The sequence below is a fragment of the Erigeron canadensis genome, chromosome 8 (genome assembly GCF_010389155.1).
Source record: "Erigeron canadensis isolate Cc75 chromosome 8, C_canadensis_v1, whole genome shotgun sequence".
NCBI classification, from domain to species: Eukaryota; Viridiplantae; Streptophyta; class Magnoliopsida; order Asterales; family Asteraceae; genus Erigeron; species Erigeron canadensis.
The window spans coordinates 49,963,318-49,986,150 of NC_057768.1; the positions used below are offsets into that span (position 1 = coordinate 49,963,318).

A 22,833-nucleotide genomic window follows, 5' to 3' on the forward strand; every position below is an offset into this window, starting at 1 on the left:
TGACAATTGTTCATACTTTTGGATGTTAACATTTTGTTTAAACATTTTTAAGTGTGAAATAATTATAACTTTTAAAACTTATTCACACTTTTAAATGTAATTTTTTTCTACACATTTTTTATATGTGATTAAATTCATAATTTTTTTCACACTTGTAATTTTTTCCACACTTTTTATAACTAAAGTGTGAGAAAATGAATTTTTTTTTTTTTTTGTAGTGCTCATATTATAAGTCCCGTGACCGTGTGCAGTATTGAATACGGTCTAAAAGTCACTATAAATAAATTAAGCTCAAGCTTTCGATCCATTCGGTATATATCTATCAATCTATCAATAACTATTTGTTCATTAAAAATGCTGTCCTGGCCACATTTGGTTCTCAGCCTTTTGCTGCTAGTCTTGATGATAGCACCATCCTTGGAAGGTGGTCGCTCATCGTGCGAGCTAAATGGATCTTGTTCATTTGATGAGACACAAGAGGGACATGAGGCAACCGATAGCAATATTTGGGCGGTTCTTGTTGCTGGTTCAAAAGGATACTATAATTATAGGCACCAGGTAGATATAACATATATGCATCTATATATATTCTAGCTAGTTTTTTTTTTTTTTATCAAATGTATATACGTCCATTTTTCAATTGTACCTCTGTACTTATATATGTCATCCCTTTAGGTCCAACCGTCCAATTATTAAAACGAGTTTTTATCTAAGCTTCAATTCATATATATCGTGTTTTAGGCCGATGTTTGTCACGCATATCAAATACTAAAAAGAGGAGGACTAAAAGACGAGAACATTGTAGTTTTCATGTACGATGATATTGCATATGATGAAAGTAACCCAAAGCCCGGGGTAATAATCAACCACCCTGAAGGTCATGACGTCTATGCTGGGGTGCCCAAGGTATAATTTATTTTACTTCTGTTCAGTAACTTTTGTTGTTAAGGCATTCTTATGAGACATAAAATCACACCAAAAAACTTAGTCACATAAGGCCCCTCACAACCGTTGCATTGTGGGGTTCGCCAAGGTTGGCGTCGTGAGGACATGGATTGCACCAATCTCACCGTGAGCGGCGTCATGAGTTCACATCGCTTCATCGACACGTGATGACGAGGTGGGGAGCGGCCAACGGTCACTTTCTTTAAATTTTGGCCGTTAATTTTTTTTTCCCCAACCTTTCAAAATTCTATGTAATAAACACAAATATTTCCATTCAAAAAAGTACTTAAATTTCAAGACATTTCATTTCACCACAACAAATACTTTGGGGAAACCAAAACAACCAAAAGATCGATCAGTTACTTCGGATATGCATCAACAACTATTCGAACAACCGGTATCATATCCTTTTCTACTTCTAATCCGGGTCAAAGGAGCAACCCTTCGCAACAATGGGAACACCACAACCATACTGTGTAAACCACTTTCACCACCAAGCTATAGCCAAAGCGTTAGTATAATCCTATTGTGCGTCCATACAACATTCCATCGAATCATGAAATTACAGTGATTATAGCCTTATAGGTAATGTTTCAAAGCAGCAGAGAAAGTTCTCCATGAACCATAACCAAAACCTGACTTTGTTGTATTGTCAGGAAACAAACATTTAGCATTACTAATTTTGGCCTCATAACCTAAATTCCTGCCTCCGCCTCTTGATATTAGAAGCTCTGAACCTAAATTCATGGCTCCGCCTAAGAAGCCCTTGAAAACATATACAAAAAGTAAATACACTCTTCAAGAACAAAGTAGTGAACGTACAAAATCTTTTTGGCATGCATAAGTGTGTCTGTTTTGCAGGATTACACCGGTGACAGTGTGACAGCAACCAATCTTTATGCCGTGCTTCTTGGCGATAAAGAATCAGTGAAAGGCAGAGGAAGCGGGAAAGTTGTTGATAGTAAACCAAATGATAGAATCTTCATATATTACAGTGACCATGGTGGCCCCGGAACACTTGGTCTCTCCATTTCATTCATTCGTCTACTTATACATTATTGTTTATATATATATATTATATACACAGGGAAAAGTTATTTTGAGTTCACCTTATTTTGAGTCTAAAAGGAGTCCATTGATTTTCTTTCATCTACTCAAATCCCAACCACCTCCTACCAGCACCACCATCATCTCCGACCACCACCATGATTTTCCGACAACGGCGACCACTGCCACCACGACTTACGCATGTGTAAGTTACACATGTGTAAGTTATATGGACCCTTTTTGGACTCAAAATAAACTGAGCTCTAAATAACCTGCCCCCATATATATATATATATATATATATATATATATAGTGAAAAGTTATTTTGAGAACCTTTTTTTTTTTGCGAGAACCTTTGAGAACTTTTCAAATCAAGCCCAACTGATGGTTATTCTTTACATGAAAATTGTTTTTTGATTGTTTTCTGAATACTTCATGTGTAATTTTGAAGTTTATAATTGTGTGGAGGCATGGATTATCATCCGTTATACAATTATATGGAGATTTGGATTCTTGATTACATGTGCACGAATATTGCTATGATCACATGTATGCAAGTCGATCACATATAATCATAGCAATATTCGTGCACATGTGATCAAGAATCCAAATCTCCACATAATTGTATAACGGATAATAATCCATGCTCCACACAATTATAAACTTCAAAATTATACATAAGTTATTCAAAAAACAATTTTCATGTAAAGAATAATCATCAATTGGGCTTGATTTGAAAAGTTCTCAAAGGTTCTCGCAACAAAAAAGGGTTCTCAAAATAACTTTACCCTATATATATAGGGTGACTATCAAATAAGAATGAAATTAAAATTAGAACAAATGAGAACACTTAAAAACTACATTTTGATGCATTAAAAGTCTACAAAACTGACATAGTGCATAACTAATTATCATTATTTAAGTGTTTAACAACACATCGATCCGTCAAAATCACGTTTTTTGTTGGATGCACAAAAAAAACATGATTTTTTCGATTTTGACGGATCAATGTATTGTTAAACACTTAAATAATGATAATTAGTTAAGCACTATGTTAGTTTTATGGACTTTTAATGCATCAAAATGATGTTTTTAAATGTTCTCACCATTCTTATTTTAAAAGTGTTCTCACCGGAGTGTTACCCTATATATATATATATATATAGGAAAAAGTTAATATTTTCTAATATTTTCTGACATCTAAGCTTAGGTGTTGAACCCCACACATACAAATTTTTTAATATTTTCTGATTAATGATTAAATGCTTGGGCTTCTATGATATTTATGGATTAAAAAACAATATGTGAGTGTTCCACACCTAAGCTTAGGTAACTAACAACCTTATATTCCCATCCCCATATATATATATATATATACACAACGAACCTTCTCTCCAAAAGAACCTTCTCTTTAGATCTTTACAGGTAGATATCTAAAGACAATGTTCTTTTAGATAGAAGGGAGAGAAGGTTCGTTTTTGATTTTTTTTTTTTAGCTTGCTTTTTAGATCATTTTGTCTTTTTTCACTTTTTTCATTCTTTTTTTAATTAACTCATTTCATAGAAAAAATTTTAAAAAATTAGAAAAAAAAGTTTTAACACGAGTTAGTGAGCTATATACATGGGATGATCTACCTAATGGACTTTGCCCTTAGCCATCATGGCTCTACCATAGACCGAGAGGCTTCACCAATAGCTTACGGGTTGCGCCTTTAGAAAAAAAATATATTTTTTAAAACTTTTTTTTATGGAGTTATTTAGTTAAAGAAATGATGAACAAAGTGAGAAAGAAAAAAAAATGAAAAAAACAAGCTAAAAACATTAAAAACGAACTTTTTCTACCTTCTCTCCTTAAGGTACCTTCTTATTTGATCTCTATACTCTATATATATATATATGTATGTATATTGTCGTTTGATTTTTATTTTATTTTTGTATATTACGAGATATATGAAAAGTTGATATTGATTATAGATCCTTTAACTATTTAACGAGTCATATGTGGCAACAGGTGACGTCGACAACGGTGATGGTAGTGAATGTAAAAATAAATGATGTTAAAAGAGATAGTGTAATTATTTTAAGGATTTAAGGATTTCTGTTGTAAAATATTACATCAAGGTTATTATAGGTATATTAGGTAAAGATATTTAAATTAATAAATAAATAAGAGGAGTATTTTAGGTATATTAATTCATCTTTTGAGATTTTTGCAGAAAAAAGTTCCCCTTTACCCGGGTTGACATATTAATCACTTATGAATACAAACTCATCGGGCCTAAAATGATGAGAAAAGTAGACACATAATTCAAGGATCATATTAAAAAAAATCCATATAAAAGTCATGGAGTTCTGTTGATCCTATAAGAGAGTACAATACAAAAGAAAACAAAAACAAAAAGGTTTTATATCCAGCAGCCAAGTCGACAATCTATCAATTTACAGAGAGAGAAAGAGTAAAACGACTACTGTACGATTTAGTAGTTGTTGCCACATACCAATTAACCTGACAACTAAATTTAGAAACAAGTTCTGGTCATGAGTAGACTTGGTAGTGCATAAGATCCTGCTAGACATGGGATCTATATGTGATTTGGAATAGATCTCTGATAACTCGATGGAATGGTCTCTTAGGATTTATGGACCTCGACTGAGAGAAAAGAAAAAGCCCGGAAAATAGATGCAACAATTATAATTATATAAACTAAGATATAAAAATAACAATAAGTTTTATTATCAGAAAACTTAACAAAATACTGAATAATACCAAACTTTTATGACATTAAATCTAAAAATAAGTGCATATTATGCGGGTGCCTGAATAAACTTTGAATTTATAAAGATACAACATAACGAACGTGTTTAACTTCTTATTATGTTGTACAATACTATATTGTGTATTTTGAATGAGCGATGTTAAGAGTACAATTTGTTTAAAAATCATAACATATAACAATTATACATCACATTAGCTATGTTAAAAATCTAATGATAATTCAAATCCTATACCTTTAACTCCAAAATGGTATTATAATAATTAATTTTGATCTACAAATTTGTTTCCTATTTTAATAGAAACCTTCCATGATTATCTACTAAAAAAAATTTTAATATCATAATATTTTGAAATAAGTTTTCATTTTTCTTTTTTTTATGTCCAATTTAATATTTTGTTGGATGATGTAATAAATATATCAAGATTGTATATTAAAAAGTCTTCTTTAAAATAAAATGACATCATCATAATTTTGTTCTATTAATATAAGAGATTATATATATATCTATATAAATATTAAAACAATAGGAATCCTAGTCTTTTAAGCCATCCTCCCTAAATCAAAGTTATGCTTAAATGTTGCCACATAAGATTTATCCTATGTGGCATCTCCATTTTTTTTTTTAAATTATCAATCTTTTTTATAGAAAATATAGTATAAATTAGAATATAGAAACTATAAAATTGGATATATCGTATATGAAAAACAATATATTTATGGGATTGATCAACATTAATTTGGCAAGAATATTACAAATCCACAAATTCTTACATACCCTTTATTATTATTGCTATTATTATTGTTATTATTATTATTATTTATTTATTTATTTTTATTTTTAATAAAATCGTCACTTTGTACGTACGATTACAAATTCTATATTACTAAATCCTTATATTTGTTAGAATTGTACGTACGATTACAAATTCATTTGTTATTGATTCCATTTGTATGTATGTAGGATGAACGGTAATATAATCTAATCACATTAGTAATTCTATAAAACGGATTTTTTTTAAGCTTTATTTTGTGTATGTATATAATTGCTATTTAACAAATAGTTAAACATTCATCAAGCTCTATGTAGTCAAAAGATTCAATCATCATGATGTGGAAATAATATACTTTATATGAACTAATAGACGATAATAGATGTATCAAAATAGGTTGGTTCAGATTTCAGACATCTTCACCTAATTCTTGATCATATACTCTGGGCACTTCAATAAATCGAATTCGCGTGTTTCAACTTTACATGGAGGTCTACACTACACTTCATTGTTTTGTTTTGTTAACCTAATTGTATGTTGTGGGTATTCGACCAACTATAACAATTCTTTAAAGTATAGCCAAAGTCCTCGATGCCAAATTTCAACATGAATTTAGGTCTATTTGTATGTTAAAACATTATGCATGGAGTTCACATTACATAATTTAACATCCAAGAATTAGAGGTCACTATATTTTTCATGTTTCATAATATAGTTGATTATTATACTGCTTTAAAAAAAATCCGCACATCGTGCGGCTAAAAGACCTAGTATATATATATATATATATATAGTAAAAGGTTCATGTGAAAACCATTTGAATTAAGAAAACATGAGAAATTTTATATTATAACTTAATGTAATATGTGAATACTATCAACTATCAATTTATACTTACATTTATCTATGTTCATATATGAAAAGTTCTCACATGAATCTTATCATATTATATACTGTACTATTTAAAGTAATCTTTATCTTTATCTTTATATATAATAAAGAAGGATTGTTTTTTAAAAGTATTTTTAGAAAGATTATGATGTGTCAAGATCATATATTGTTTAAGAAGGTATTTTTCTCATTTATGATGTCATTTTTAAAAGAACCCATTTAATGTTTATTTAAAATTTCTAATCTTTTATTTGAATTTTTTTTTTAATTTTTCTATATAATGTTATGAAATGCCTTTTATTTCTTTTTAACGAAATAGGTATTATTATTTTATATATCATTGTATTGGTTGACATTATGGTTATATCCATTTATAATATTTCAATAACAAAAATTACATACATTTTTTATATATATTTTTGGTTTTGAAGTTTTAATTAAAATGCCCGGGTTAAAACCGGAGTTATTAACTAGTTTGGTGTGAATATAAAACATGTTGGGAGGCTGTTGGTGCTTAGTTTTTTTCTTTTAGTTAACATATTATGTAGATATGAACTTGTCTTCATGAATTTTTATATTTTATATTGATACATATCATTATTTTTAGGGTGATAACGTTTTAATGTTTTACAGTTAACATAGTATATATTTGTTCATATATATAGGAATGCCAAACATGCCAAATATTTATGCAAAGGACTTCATTGAGGTGTTGGAAAAGAAGCATGCTTCCGGAACTTACAAAGAAATGGTGAAAATTATTTGAACTGCCTTAACTTTCACACAAATTAATAAGATCTAATTTAATTAGAAATCTAGCTTTTCTTTTTTATTTCTTAACTCGGATAAGATTCTACTAGCAGGTTATATATGTCGAATCGTGTGAGAGTGGAAGCATATTCGAAGGCCTGTTGAATGAAAATATGAACATTTATGTAACAACAGCTTCAAACGCAGAGGAAAGTAGTTGGGGAACTTATTGTCCTGGTATGAAGCCGCCTCCTCCACCTGAGTATGACACTTGCTTAGGCGATTTGTATAGTGTCTCCTGGATGGAAGACAGGTATATATATATGTCTTGTTGGCCTCATAATTAATTTGTATAACATATATATTTATATATAATAAGCGTGTAGTGATGAAAGTTTCTTTGGGTCACAGTGACAAACAAGAAACTAAAGAAGAATCATTGGAACAGCAATACAAAAAGGTTGGTGTCAATATTTTCGTGTAAAGAAAATGCAGCGCACATTTTCTATAATTATTAAGTTTAAAAAGCAAGCATGTGTGAATTGTGATAGGTAAAGGTGAGGACTTACAATGATAACAGCTCTGAAGGATCTCATGTGATGGAGTATGGTGCCAAGGAAATTAGTGTCCAGAGCATCTCTCTCTATCAAGGTTTAAGGGGCGGGTCATCTAATACTAGTAATATATTTACCAACCAAGACCAGCTGCACCCGCCTACTATCCCTATGGGAGTAGTAAATCAGAGAGATGCAGATCTTGTATATTTCCAAAGGAAGGTAACTTTTACATAAATTATAGTTACACGTACAGTTAAATCCTTTCTATGTTTGGATTTGTTGAAATAAATTATTATTATCTAATAGAAAATTAGTCGAGTCTTTTACTAATTAACATCTTATAGTACGAGAAAATGACTGAAGGGTCGCAAGAAAAAGAAGACATGCAGAAGTTAATTAATGACATTAAGAATCATCGATCACATCTGGATACTAGTATTGATGCCATTGGGTCACATCTATTTGGCTCAGTCAATGGTCATGTGATCTTGACCTCTCTCCCAACCCAAGGAAAGCCGATTGTAGATGATTGGGGTTGCCTTAAATCGATGGTCCGTATAATATATGTATATGTATATTTTCTTAATTTTAATGATTATTATTATATAAATTTTTGATTGGTGGCTAATTTATCTATATTTATACCCACATATATAGGTCCGCATCTATGAGACACATTGTGGTGCATTGACAGAATACGGGATGAAACATATGCGGGCATTCGCCAACATTTGTAACAAGAAGGTCAGTGAAGAAGCAATGAAGGTTGCTGCTGTTGATACTTGCAGTAAGCACAATGTTGGACAGTGGAGTCCTTCAAAGAGAGGATATAGTGCTTGATATATCCTTCAAAGATATATTGAAAGCAAATTGTGTATATGATTATTGTCTACTCTTACAATTTCAAACATCTGTGGTTATAATACCAATATATATATATAATATATAGGAGGAAAGGAATATGAGGCTGTTAGTCATCTAAGTTGGGTTAAAAACCTCTCACATGCCTTTTTTTAAACCATAAAAATCATGGGAGGCCAAACATTTATTCAAAATATTAAAATATTGGTATGTGAGGGGTTTTTCACCCAAGTTGATAGCATAACAGCCTCATACTCACTTTTCTCATATATATATATATATATATGTGTGTGTGTGTGTGTGTGTGTGTGTAGGGTGATAATCAAATGAGAAGGAAATTAAAATGAGAACAAATGAGAACACTTAAAAACTATATTTTGATGCATTAAAAGTCCATAAAACTGACATAGTGCATAACTAATTATCATTATTTAAGTGTTTAACAACACATTGATCCGTCAAAATCGAAAAAATCTCGTTTTTTGTTGGATGCATCATATTGATGAATATGGGATGCACAAAAAAAAACGTGATTTTTTCGATTTTGACAGATCAATGCGTTGTTAAACACTTAAATAATGATAATTAGTTAAGCACTATGTTAGTTTTATGGATTTTTAATGCATCAAAATGATGTTTTTAAGTGTTCTCACCGTTCTTATTTTAAAAGTGTTCTCACCGGAGTGTTACCCTATATGTGTATGTATATATACATGAATCAAATCATTGTAGATTTGGGTTTCATAAATAAATGTCAAAATCCATGTTTTTCCCTTTCAATTTCATGCATGGTCAATAATACTTGTAAAATTGTACGAATTTGTAACTTCGTCTACCCGATTCCTTTGTGTTTAGTCAAAGTTCGACGTTTTATTTTCGGTGATCCATTAATTACTGTACTTCCCCATATCAGTCTTTTACACTCATTTTGAGTTCTTACAGTAATATCTAGTGTGATGGATATTGCAAAAAAGAAACAAAACAAATACACATTTGTCTGTGTTGGTGCATTTTCAGGTGACAACTTCATTATAGAAGTTTATCTTGAGTCATTTGTATATGTAATTATTAAACGATACGTTTCGTATGTAATAAGGTCAAAAATGACTAAGTCAACCGGAGAGTTGACCAAGTCTAACTAGACCGATCTAGGTCTAGGTTGGTCTAGGTAGACCTAAGGTGGTCTAGCTAGACCTTGGCCAAAATTATTAGTATAAATAGGAGATTAGACCTTATGCTTAAGGGTGAATCTCTCTAGCTTTTTGTTCTCGTTTTCTCTAGTTGGGGGAGCTCGTGTCTTACTTGTTATTATTGAAGTATACAAGGCTCCGATTATCCCATCCATATATTGTTCGTGTTTATTGTATTGTTGATTGCTAGCTCGTGAGAATTTCCACACTCAATAGTTAGTTATCTAATCTCGTAGATTCGGTGGCTAGATTCGGTGGCTAATGGACTTACAATTGGTATCAGAGCTTTGGATCGTGTGTTGGTTCGGGGTTAGAATTTTCAATAGTTGTGAGCCGATTTTCGGGTACGCTTCTTCAAGGTTTCCGGCGATTCGCTCGTACAAGGTCTAGGTCGACCAAGGTCTAGCTCGACCTCCTTTGCCGATCAAGTAACTTTATTTCGATTCCTTGTCCTATAAATTCACTTCGGCTCATTTTGTAAGGATTTAGAAGGTTTAGTTTAAGTTAAAAGCTTTGAAACTCTTAGACTTGGTTTTTGAATTCAAAAATCTCTTGATTTTAGATTTGAAACTTTTGTCTTTCGAGTTTTGAACTTGTTAACTTGAACAATCTTAACTTCCTACAACTTTCTACACATGTTAAAGGACTTGTAATTTTGTTTAAGTTTTGGTTTGAACTTGTTTGAGATTGAACTTGTAACTCTATAGGTTTTGAGTTTGATCTCTGCCAATCAAGTTTTTGAACATGTAGACTTGAACAATTTTGGGTTCTAACTTAATATCATTTAAGTTTGGAACTTGTAAAGTCTTTGAGTTTCGGTTCTAAATTTAGATAATCTATGAGTCAATGACGACTCGAGGTCTATACTCTATAAAAGATTGTGAGAAAGATTATAGGAAATTTAAGATCAGGCCAAAATGGTTGTTCTGACAAGGAGATACTGGGTGATCTGTTGATTGTATATGTGAACAACTATATCATGATATTGTTTTGGCAAGGAGTTATTGCGTTATCTCTTTATTGCATATTGGAACAACTGCGGGATGAAGTTAAGAATGGAATATGTACTAAAACCAAAACTAAACATATAATGTAGAGAAAAGGGGGGATAAAAATTTAAAACCTTTCATGATTTCTATACAAAATTCTGGTTGCTTTAAATAATGAAGATCATGATGTTTTGATAGAGTTCAATCATGGTATCTTTTTGATTTTGAATCTGTGTGACATGTGTCCGACCTAACTTTTGGATCAAAGGCGCCTGATTATAGATTAAGTGATTCAGATGAATCAGATGAGGATTAAAGACTAGGGTTGAAAGTTGATTAAACTGTAGATGATGCTGAGCATGTGTTTGGGATTTTGTCTTAGAGCTTTTGGGATGAAATTAATCATTTGTAGCCAAGTAGTTGATGATCAAACCTTTATTTTATGCCAATGATGTAGAGATAATTAATCTGGTAACTAGTGAAGGGGTTGCAGATTAAGTGGTTCTCTATGTATTTTGGAGATACTTACCTTGAGGGGGAGATTTGATACAAAAGATGTCAGGTGATTGGTGGATTTGTGAAGTTACAAGACAAAGTCAGACACTATTGGTTGAAGACATGGGTCTTGTGAATGTTGCATATGTGAAATTTATGTTAAGAAATTTCTTATCTTTGTGGGAGCTGATTGTTGGAGATTCAACTTCTCTGTCATGTCATTTAAGAATGAAGATCAAATGGATTGAGCTATGTTGGCTTGCATGATATCTGTTATTGCTCTGGGAATCGACGATATTTGGATTGCTTGGAAGCAATGATTTATGGATTACTGCATGATAATATTGCTTAGAGCTTAAGTTGGAGATGGTTACTGTTGAAAGGGAGAGTTACAATCTGTTTATTGGATTTATTAGTTGTCATAAGGATACAAAAATTTTGCAATTTGAAAATTAGTGTGCAGCGCATGAAGATCAAGTCTTACCGGAAAAAAAAAACCCTGATATCATTGGTTAAATCGAAGTCTGTTGATGCAGATTTTTTAACTAATGATTGTCAGAATTGATGGCAATAGTCAAGGGGTGTCCGTTTGTGCATTTCTGTTACTATTGCTTACGCATTACAAGTGAAGACTTTGAAGATCATTGAAAACTTCTAAATGCTGATGTCAAGGGGGAGTGTCGGTGCATTACCGGGTGACAACATCATTATAGAAGTTTACCATGAGTCATTTCTATATGTAATTATTAAACGATACGTTTCGTATGTAATAAGGTCAAAAATGACTAAGTCAACCGGAGAGTTGACCAAGTCTAACCAGACCGGTCTAGGTCAAGGTTGGTCTAGGTAGACCTAAGGTGGTCTAGCTAGACCTTGGCCGAAATTATTAGTATAAATAGGAGATTAGACCTTATGCTTAAGGGTGAATCTCTCTAGCTTTTTGTTCTCGTTTTCTCTAGTTGGGAGAGCTCGTGTCTCACCTATAATCGTTATTATTGAAGTAATACAAGGCTCTGATTATCCCATCCATATATTGTTCGTGTTTATTGTATTGTTGATTGCTAGCTCGTGAGAGTTTCTGCACTCAATAGTTAGTTATCTAATCTCGTAGATCCGGTGGCTAAGGGACTTACAATCTGGATGAGGGGTTTCCACCTCTAAACATACAATGCATCAAATGGGTACATGGGATGAGGGGTTTCCATCCAATTACCTTACAATGCATCAAAGCTTAATAAACAGTGTGGTTTATATAAGTGCAAAGACTCTCATTTTGTATTATAAAACTATCAACTACATCATAGTGACGATATAAAAAGATGGATTTAAAAAAAGGCTTTTCGTTTGTAAAGGTACTGAAGTTGTACTTTTTTACTTTAGGAGGTATCAATCTTTAATTTTTATATATCATGGGTTATGTTTTGTAAAACACCGTCTATGTTAGCATATGTTAAAACCGGGTAGTAGTATTTGTAATAATAGTGGTTTTTTCATTAATTTAATTATATAAAATCCATCGTGGCTTTTATCTTCTTTATATATATCCCCAACCCTAATCCCAAACAGAACCCTTAACTCCCAAATTGTAAATTACGATCAAAGAGAGAATCCATCTTCTGCCATGTTGAGATGTTCTGATAATCCATTCTCTTCCCTCTCCTTGAACATACAACCACTCACTTTTACTCTTTCTCTCCTTGAAATCCGACCGGACACCACCAATCGCCGCCCCTCGTCGGAAAAACAGGGTACACCCCAAAACGCCACGAAAATCATCTTCATCATCATCTAATCAACATCGGACAACCACCCAACCACCCGATGCTATCTCTGCCGCCACCCGATGCTCCGCCGCCACTCTGACATCCGGCCATGAGTGGGTCACCACAAGCCACCACTGTCCTCCAACACCACTCCTTGGTTATTTTCGGTTTTAAACAAAACCCATCAAAAGCAATCTTCTCTTTTGTTGTTATATACATCTGTTGTATATATATAGCTTTACCATATATTACTTTTTTGTTGTTGATGAAAACAGATATTATTTATTTTTTCTAGATTTCTTTATTAATTTCAAATTGATGTTTGTATGTTGTTAAGAAAAGTAGATTTGGAATTGAATGTATAGGTGGCGGATTTTTGTTGAATTAAATTCAATGGATCAATGAATTGAAAATCCTGTTGTTATTTGATTGCCAATGATAAAGAAAATCATTAGTATGGTAATTTTCCGTTGTTGATTGAATTTTGGTGGATAAGGTTTTGTTAGTGTTATTTAGTATATGGATTGTGTAGTGTTATGATCTTGTGTATTTGGTGTTGCTGAAAAATATGAATGTCTAATTTTGAGTACTAAAAAGAAAATTCATCCCACCAAATTTTTTTTGCATGCGTGATGGTCAAAGGACACGGTGGAGGAAACACACACAAAACCATGTACACCTGAGCTTCTAAAACTTGATAGTGGTTTTTGCCCCCTACAATATGCCGTGTTTTACAATATATAACCCACAATATACGAAATTAAAGATTGATACCTCCTAAAGTAAAAAAGTACAACTTCAGTACCTTTACAAATGAAAAGCCCTTAAAAAAACAGTCTAAGCCATATATAGCATAGTGTCTAAAGTTTGGGTTTGAAATCCCAACCGTCGGCGTATTTGGCTAATAGACTTTAATGCTGATTTCTTGAGTTTTTTTTTTTAAAGAAAGGAAAAGATTGTAAAGGATTTTAAAATGGGTTAAGTATCTGGAAGTGTAAGTAACTTTTACATTTTTCCTATTATGTGAATGTAACTTTCATTTGGTTCATTGTATGTAACTAACCTGCTAAATTTGAACGATTAATGTAAAAATTTTACGTTGACCAATCAAAAACTTCTACGTGGTAGCTCATATGGTGTGCCACGTATACACTTTTACATTAATCGTTCAATTTAGCGAGATACTAAACCCTTTTAAAATTGGTTGTGTTCTTGAGTTTTATTTAAGAGAAGAAGAGAAAAGAAAGGGAAAGATTTAGAAGGAGAATCTAATACATTTTCTTTAAAATTCTTTCCTTCCATTTTGGGAATGATTTGGAAGGAAGGAAAATCTACCCTTCTCTTCCATTCATCTCTCTTCTCCTCTTTCCCTTTCCTTTAAAAATTATCTCGAGAACACACTGTAAGTGGTTCATAAGAATCTGGTTCTATTATAGTGGGCGGTATAAATTTATGACTTCCTGTATTGGTGGAGTCGAGTAAGATACGTTGTTTTTTAATAGAGGCTGAGATGGTCAGGGAAAACTCATCATGATTATTAAAGGGATAAGTATTCTAGAATGTAACAAACTTTGAACGAATGTCTATAGTGGGAAATAACTAAAGTTGTGTGTATTGTATGTAAACGACTCGAAATTATGTTTATAGTATGTAAGAAAATGTATCCGACCAATGAAAAGTTAACAAGTGGCAGCTATATAAGGTTGCCACGTATGTTTTCTTACATACAATAAACATAATTTCGAGTTGTTTACATACAATACACACGCCTTTACTTATTTCACACTATAGATATTCGTCCAAAGTTTCTTACATTTGAGGATACTAATCCCATTATTAAAACCATCAGGTATAAATTCATCAGGTAATATTTAACTCTTACTTGATTAACGTAAATCATCAGGTTTAAAATGTTCAAACGGATTAAATCAGATGAATAGTGGTTGATCATGCTACACACACAGAACTATTGTATATAGGAGATTCTATTACGTACCAGGGATTCATTACAATGTTGCAAGAGGGGATTTCGCTTCAGTGAAATAAGACAAGATCCACTGCCATGTAATCTAATATATTGATTGAAGGGGTATGACTGGATATTAAGCAACAAAATGAGCATGTAAGTTAGTGTCAAAATCAAGCAATGATATTTAGAGAATTTGAGGTTGTTAGGAGATGGAAGTGAAGCTTTAACAAACCAAGGCCTCAGGTGACCATACAGGCCCAGAGCCCATATCCTAACCAGCAACTTAGGTTTAGCCCAGCTAAGGGCAGGTCTCTTTGATTATTATACAGGTAAGATGTGGCCATTTCAACCGATTTACAACTGTAAGATGACTTCAGTCTGCCGATTTGGGTTACATCTTTATCTCTAACGGGTTACATATATTGAAAGAAGTGTAAAAAAAAATCCTGATCTAACACATTAAAAATCCGAATATTGCATTCAAATGCATATGCTTTCCTAATCTGTTTTATTGCAAAAAATTAGATTATTATGATAGTGACTTGGTTTTTCGCACTAGCATTTGGTTTATTATTTGCTTTAATAGAGTTTATAGATACTGAGAGTGCCGAGTAAATTGTGGGGGTTGTCCACGATCGAAAAGTTTAACCTTGTTAAAATATGAAAACACTTGCTATATATATTCATACGTAGCACAATAGATGGACAAAATTTGTTTTAGCTAGCAACCCAATTTTTCTTGATAGCGGGAAAATTTGTTTACCAGGCAACCCAATATGCCCCGATCGTGGTGTCCCATAGTATATATTAAAACTTTAAGTCGTTAACCAAGTTTCCTGAACCACCCACTTTGCCACGTCTAGTAAAAACAAAAAAAAATATCTGTGAAGAAAGTATATGTTACCATCCTTCAATAAACGAGCAAAAAATTACGCCGGAGATGCTCGAGTTGGCAGTTGACCAACAATGGTATATAGAAGATATGCAAACCAAACAATATCCTACGAAAGAAACATTAAGCTCAAAGTCTAGAAACATAACCTGAACTGAATTACACAAAGTCCAGCCAGACCGTAATTTTAATTCAACAATCAATAAACTTAAATGAACAGATTGTCTCAATATATACTTATGAAGCTTTAGATAATATACTAAAAGAAAAAGAACCCTGAAGTTAAGGTCACATGTGTTCTACTAAAACAACCTATTTCTCCATCGAACAACACATTTAAAGCATTCATTTTTGTTCCTTATTTACCTGAGGGTTTTCATTAACTAATATGCTTTTAAGTTAGTATATACTAATAATGCATAAGATTAATTAGAAACTGAAAAAGAACCAAAAGATTCGTACCTTCTAGTTACAGGTCTTGGACAATCTCCTGGCTGATAAAGCATGTAAACAATACTCCACATCTGATCTTGGCCAGACATATGACTATATGAGGAGCTGCAATGAGACCGGCCCTGGTAACACTTACTAGCACGCAAAGATGGAATGAGTCATTCAGTCAAACCCACTGTTTGCTATGCATAAATGAACTACGAATAGAAGAGTACCCCCGCAATGCAGCGGCGGCAACGGGTGGTGGTGGTGGTGGCGGTGGCGGTGATGGAGGCAATTGGTGGCAGCAACGAGTAGTATAGGTTATTGATGTAAACGAGGTAGTGTAGTTATTTTAGGAGTTAAGGTAGATGTTGTAAATTAATTTCATTAAAGATGATATAGGTATTTCAAGTGGAGATGTTAAATAGTAAATTGAAGGGAAAGACATTTGGTTGTTATCAACTACTTAGTTGAATATAGGAGGGAACAAATGCGAGATAAACCTTCTTCGCACATTTATTAATCTATAAAGTTAATTGCAGGATTCGTCCTTGTGGCTCATTTTCGTGGTTTACATCCATCCTCAAAAATTTTAGTGAAATAGGTCCAAACTACTGAGTTTGTTGCGAGTTACATTCTTGAAGAGGGATGTAACCCAAGAAAATGAACAAACCGCAAGGATGTAACTCGAAACAAAACTAACTGTATCAGGCATATAATTCGCAATAAAACTAAGCAGTTTGGACCTATGTCACTTAAGTTCTTGAAGATGAATGTAAACCACGAAAATGAACAGATTACATGGATAAATCTTGCAATTAACTCTATACTTAAAATAAAAAAGACACATAAGGTGTTACGAAAAAGGAAAGTGAAATTGGGGCCTGTTGCTCTTCAATATATACGTAGATAGATATATAGCACTGTGATAATTTATTAGAACAGATTATCAGAAACAAATGATGATCATTCTTCGCAAACTCTTTGCTTCTTCTCTTAATAATCACACAATAACATAGACATTAAACTTAAGCGTCTGGAAAAATTAAATCGAAACAACAAAGTTAAAGAAGAAGAACCCCTTACAAAAACCTGTCGAAGCAGAATATGTTGATAGCATAGCAGCTCTGGGAAGTGAATTACGGCTGTTAATGCTCATTCTAATTACTATTTAACCCAAAACAGGCCTTTGAGGAGGAGGAGATGAAAAAAAGTTAGTTTTACTTTTTTATTTTATTTTTTTTCCTGCATAAACACAGTCATCTTTACTCGTGTACAGTATTAAACAAATTTTCTCACTTTCCTAACATTTTATCTTTAAAAACCTAAAATATCCTTAGCTTTCAATACATCCAAAACTCACCCATTACATCAATTCAAAATATCCCTAAAATATAATTCTATTCAAGCCATTAGAGGGATAGCCTAGTGTTTGGGAGTTTTCAACTTTGTGTTTTCTTCGTAAAGGGTCATAAGTTCAAATCTTGCACATCCCAATATGGTAAAGGGCCTTACCAAGATTCAAACACGGAGCATCAAAGTTGGGGGTGTTAACCATTTATCCGTTGTCTTTCAAAAAAAAAAAAAAACTCTATACATTCAAAGTTTCAAACTATAAATTTCATTTATTTATTAATTTAAATAATTCTACATAATGTACATATAATAATATTCATGAAGTTATTTAACAAACATCATTCAATAAATTAAAATCTTTATATATATTAAAAGGCAACTGATCTAACATTAATTGACCAATCACAATTCTCAATTTCTTTAAATTATCAAATTAAACATATGACTTAATTAAATGTATTAGAATTACGTTATGTTATTATTATTTATCTAAAATGGAATGCCGATAAAAGAAAACTCTAGCTAGATTGATACAACTACATTAAATATTTATGTTATTTCAAACGTAACTAAAAAAAAGATTTATAGATTAATACAACTACAAAACTAATTAAATAAATAACTATCTATATAAATATAACTATATTAAATTCTATATGAATAGGACTGTTTATATATTATATTTATTTAGAGTATATTATATATATACTCCATCTACAATTAATTAAATCAATATGTCTACATCGATTTATAACTTTTATTTAAACTTAAACACAATTAAAAAATGATTAATTGTATAATTTTTAGTTTTTTCATCACCATATTACACTTTAATTCATTTTAAAATTAATTAATACTTTATTGTATTTATCTAATAACAAAAAGTTAGAAAGGTTACAACATTTAGATTAATACGAATTAAACTAATCTCCTTTCGTATATACAGAAACGATTATCTACATAAACACAAAAAGGTAAAATTCTCAACATCTTATCAAATTGTAATCAAACTAATTATAATATTGTTTTTATTAGTAATTGTAATCAATTATAATTAGGATAATCATTGTTGTTATTAGTATTTAAGATACATATTTTTCTTATATAAACCGAACCGTACAAATAAAATCACAACACACGAAATTATTAAAATCCCACGAACCAACTGCTACTTTTATTGTTCTAAAGAACCATGACTATCTAAAATAAAGTTACTTTTTTTGCAAGACATTATAAGTATTATGTTTCATACACTAATTCTTATATTGATGATGTTGTTAAACCCGTGTATTTGACACGGATCTAAAATCTAATACCTACACTATTTCACTTACATCAATTACTTTTACATTAATAGTAGCATCGTTATCACACCAATACCACTACCACCACCCGTCGTCGTAACCATCGACACATTACACATGTTCCCCTCTCATATAAGTTAACAAAGGTTTGGCACCGCCAGTTTCGATGAACATTAAAGGGGTGTTTGGTGGGCATACTTTTTTGGAAAACTTTTAACAAAAAAGTAATATATGTGATGAGCGTTCATTTTGTAATGATTTTCTCCATCGTTATGCCACATTTTAATGTTTAAATGAGTTATACCTTGAACTATCGATAATTAATGGATTCTATATAAATTTTGGTTCACAGAAGATGCGAACTAGGATAAATGACATCTATCAACTCAACACGAAGACAAATGAAGATACAAGGAGGCAAAACGAGAGTCAAACGAAGAGGAGCAGCCAGCGCCGCTGGCACCATCAGTGAAGGGCCTAGCGCCGCTGGGTGCCCATTCCTAGCGTCGTTGGACGGCCCAGGTCCAAAACCGACTTATTATCTTATAATTAGAACAATAAGCCCTCAAACCCTAAGGAGAGTAGATTTTCAGCCACCAAACGTGTCTTATCAACCCTGGGCGATTTTTGCAGATTCCAAAGAGGATTTGGAGCTTCTAACACCTCTTGATCTTCATCATCAACGTAGATCTATCATTCTTATTTACTTTCTAGTTGGTATACAATGTATTTTATATTCTCAGGCTTTGTTATTCCTTTGATAATGTTTGGCTAATAGGCTAAATACTTGTTTGGATTGATGTGATCATGTAGACTTTTATTTATTCAATTTTATTTTTTTAGATTTGTTGGATTGTGATGTTTGTCGTAGATTCATGCTTAATAAGTTTTTCATATTATTATCGTATATATATCTAAATATATTAGTTTCATTCTGATGATTGTCTATGATCATACAACCATCAACCCAAGCTTAGATGGGGGACAACCCCATATTCACTTTCCAGTATAATATTTGTCATTATTATTTTTGAAATAGATCTAACATGTCACTGAAATATATCAAATTTATTCAAGTTAACTAATTAAGTCAAATCTAAATATCATAATATTTTAAAAGTTAGCGTTAAATTTTAAATCCCCGAATTTATTCCCTCTTTTTTAATTCATGGGTTTTTTTTTTATCAAAATGTCGCTGAGAAATTACTATATAAAAATAGAAGCATCACATTGATATATGATACTTTGTTACTTAATAGTGTCTTAACTGATATATTGATAGATTAGAAATGGCATATATAATATTTTTATTGCTTAATAATGACATACTTGATGTATTGGTAAATTAGAAATGTTATATATGATATTTCAAATTTTAACTTGGCAAATATGATATTTTGTGACTTACTAATGACAGATATAATCTTCTCTAATATTTTTAAGGAATTGTAATCGATCAATAGAACTGAAATTTGAAGGAATTGGAATTTAAAAGTTTTAAAACTGTCAACGTATTTGATTGATATTCAATGAAATCCAGTCAAAAAATTCGGATTTATGAAAAATGAAAATAAAAAACCCTTTATTAAAAATAGAAATACATGTTATACATTATTATACATTTTATGTATAGCCAAGGTTGTAAAACTCACCGATTCAACCGATTTCTCGGATTCGGCTAGGGGAACAACCGAACAGTGGTCTAACAGGTCAGAGTCAACCGAATCGAACCAAAACTCGGTCAAGGGTGATCAACGACTAAAAAGTTAACCCAGAACTTGTATGAATCTTGCCACGAAGTAGAAGAATAAAGAAAAAAGAAAAGAAATAAATAGAGAGAGGGGGGAGAGTTTTACCGTAGTGGTATCAAATGTGGTAGCGGTAAAAAAGGAGAAGTTATTAGACATAGTTATAGATAAAGGATAGAGAAGATCACAACATGTTTTGACTCCCTATTTGTTTTTTAGGACTATCACATCCATTTACATACTTGGTCCATGAAGTTTTATATTTATTAGGGGGTAAGTATTTTGAAATGTAATAAACTTTGGACGAATGTCTAAAGTGTGAAATAACTAAAGTTGTGTTGATGGTATGTAATCACTAAATTATGTCTATTGTATATTGTATGTAAGAAAATATATCCGACTAATCAAGAACTACCGAGTGACAGCTATATATTGTTGTCACGTATGCCTTTTTACATATAATAGACATAATTTAAAGATGATTACAAACACAACTTTAGTTATTTTATACTATAGACATTCGTCCAAAGTTTGTTAGATTCTAGGATACGTATCCCTTTATTATTAATAAATAACACTTTTAATTATATTTTATCTAATATATTTATGTAATTTTATTTACTTTATTTTTTGTTTTTTATTTTTTATTTTCTAAATTTTAAAATCTCAAACTGTAGGAGTTAGGATATATGGAAACTCTGATCGGAATTGGGAGAAGATTGGGTACATATTCGATGTCGGAAATAATTAAACGAAAATAGAGTATTTACCGGTTAATGATGGAACAAGTCACTTTTTAATGTTTTAGACTATTTTACCAAGTTACTTCTATACAATATCCAAAACTGATAGTTGGTTCCTATAATAGACATTTGGTCATACTTAGTTACATTTTGGAGCACTTATCCCGATATTATTTCTCATCACCAATTTTAACATTAACTTTAGCATTTATTCCCAATTAATTCACCAATTGACATGCCACATATTTAATTTAAATATGAAAAAATTTCATTATATCATCATGTGGTTTGCTGTATTATCATTTTTTTCTCTGTCATTTTTTTTATTATTAGATCACCCTATGGTGACTTTTTGCTTCATTAGACACCCCTCTCTCTAACGACCGTTTGTTGTCCTCCGTTAAACCGCTCATGTGCAATGCACATGAGGGTAATTTAATGTTTTTACCATCATCTTCATCTTCATATTCAAATCATCAACACCACCACCAGGTATAATAAATTAATATGCATATCTTCATCAATCTTTATTATGTTCTTACATTTTATGTTGTTATTTGCATATTATAGTTGTTAGATCTTATATACTATGCTAAGGTTTTTTTAGGCCGTACGTTTGCTACTCTTCCCTACTCGTCAGGTAGCCATATCCAGCGGACACAACTAACAGGTATAGCATTTTCTCGACAGACAGGTATAAACACTTTACCCTTGTACGGATTTTACATATTCTTGGCCGAAGGTCCTTATGGAAACAGTCTCTCTACCTCTGGATAGAGGTAAGACTGTATATATCTCACCCCTATACCCGCTCAGAGATTGGGTACAGTTGTTATTGTTGTTGTTGTATAATAAATTAATAATGAATATCTTCAGCAATCTTTCTATAACAAAAAAAATCATATGCATATATACATAAATACTATTCCCAAATATCTCAGATATATACAAATAATAAAACTAACATAATCATCACCATTCGTAAATCATATATTCCAAATCCCAGTAACTCATAAATTGAAGCTAGGCGATCGAGTGGTGAGACGGGTCTTCAACTTGGAGATCCACAAGATGAAAAATTGATATTCCCACACCAATAAATTCACGGTTGTCATAATCGCCACCAAGATCCGACCTCTAACCCTTTATCTCCCTTCACCAGCGAACCACCAAATTACCACTCACACACCGTTGTTGGGTTCGATCTTGCTGTTGAAGTTTTGATTGTTGGCTTTCATAGATAATAGCAAGATTTAAACTTGATTTTTTTTTCCCGATTACTTTCGTTAATTTCAACAAAAACTTGGAACGGCGACAGTAACATTATTCCATGAAGACCAGTATCTATTT

At 31.8% G+C, this 22,833-nt stretch overlaps 1 protein-coding gene and 1 long non-coding RNA gene across 2 annotated transcripts; one reads left to right on the forward strand and one right to left on the reverse strand.

Moving 5' to 3' along the window:
* The first annotated feature begins 349 nt into the window (after positions 1-349).
* LOC122578307 (vacuolar-processing enzyme-like) lies at positions 350-8,801 on the forward strand. The gene is made up of 9 exons (XM_043750239.1): positions 350-558; positions 742-906; positions 1,807-1,966; positions 7,097-7,182; positions 7,295-7,494; positions 7,593-7,641; positions 7,733-7,957; positions 8,083-8,289; positions 8,396-8,801. Exons 1-9 carry the CDS (start codon positions 355-357, stop codon positions 8,576-8,578), a joined length of 1,479 nt encoding a protein of 492 aa, XP_043606174.1. The 5' UTR covers positions 350-354; the 3' UTR covers positions 8,579-8,801.
* Positions 7,329-17,631, reverse strand: LOC122578308. Its single transcript, XR_006320501.1, has 6 exons — positions 17,419-17,631; positions 16,360-16,485; positions 15,910-16,006; positions 15,033-15,131; positions 7,751-7,904; positions 7,329-7,479 (listed from the first exon to the last, which is right to left on the reverse strand). It is a non-coding gene; the product is annotated as an uncharacterized LOC122578308 (long non-coding RNA).
* Between the last annotated feature and the right edge of the window lie 5,202 nt (positions 17,632-22,833).

Coding starts and splice junctions, on each gene's coding strand:
- LOC122578307 (XM_043750239.1), top strand. CDS start 355: ATGCTGTCCTGGCCACATTTGGTTCTCAGCCTTTTGCTGCTAGTCTTG. Junction 1,967..7,096: donor TGGTGGCCCCGGAACACTTG/GTCTCTCCATTT, acceptor TCATATATATAG/GAATGCCAAACATGCCAAAT. Junction 7,958..8,082: donor TTGTATATTTCCAAAGGAAG/GTAACTTTTACA, acceptor AACATCTTATAG/TACGAGAAAATGACTGAAGG.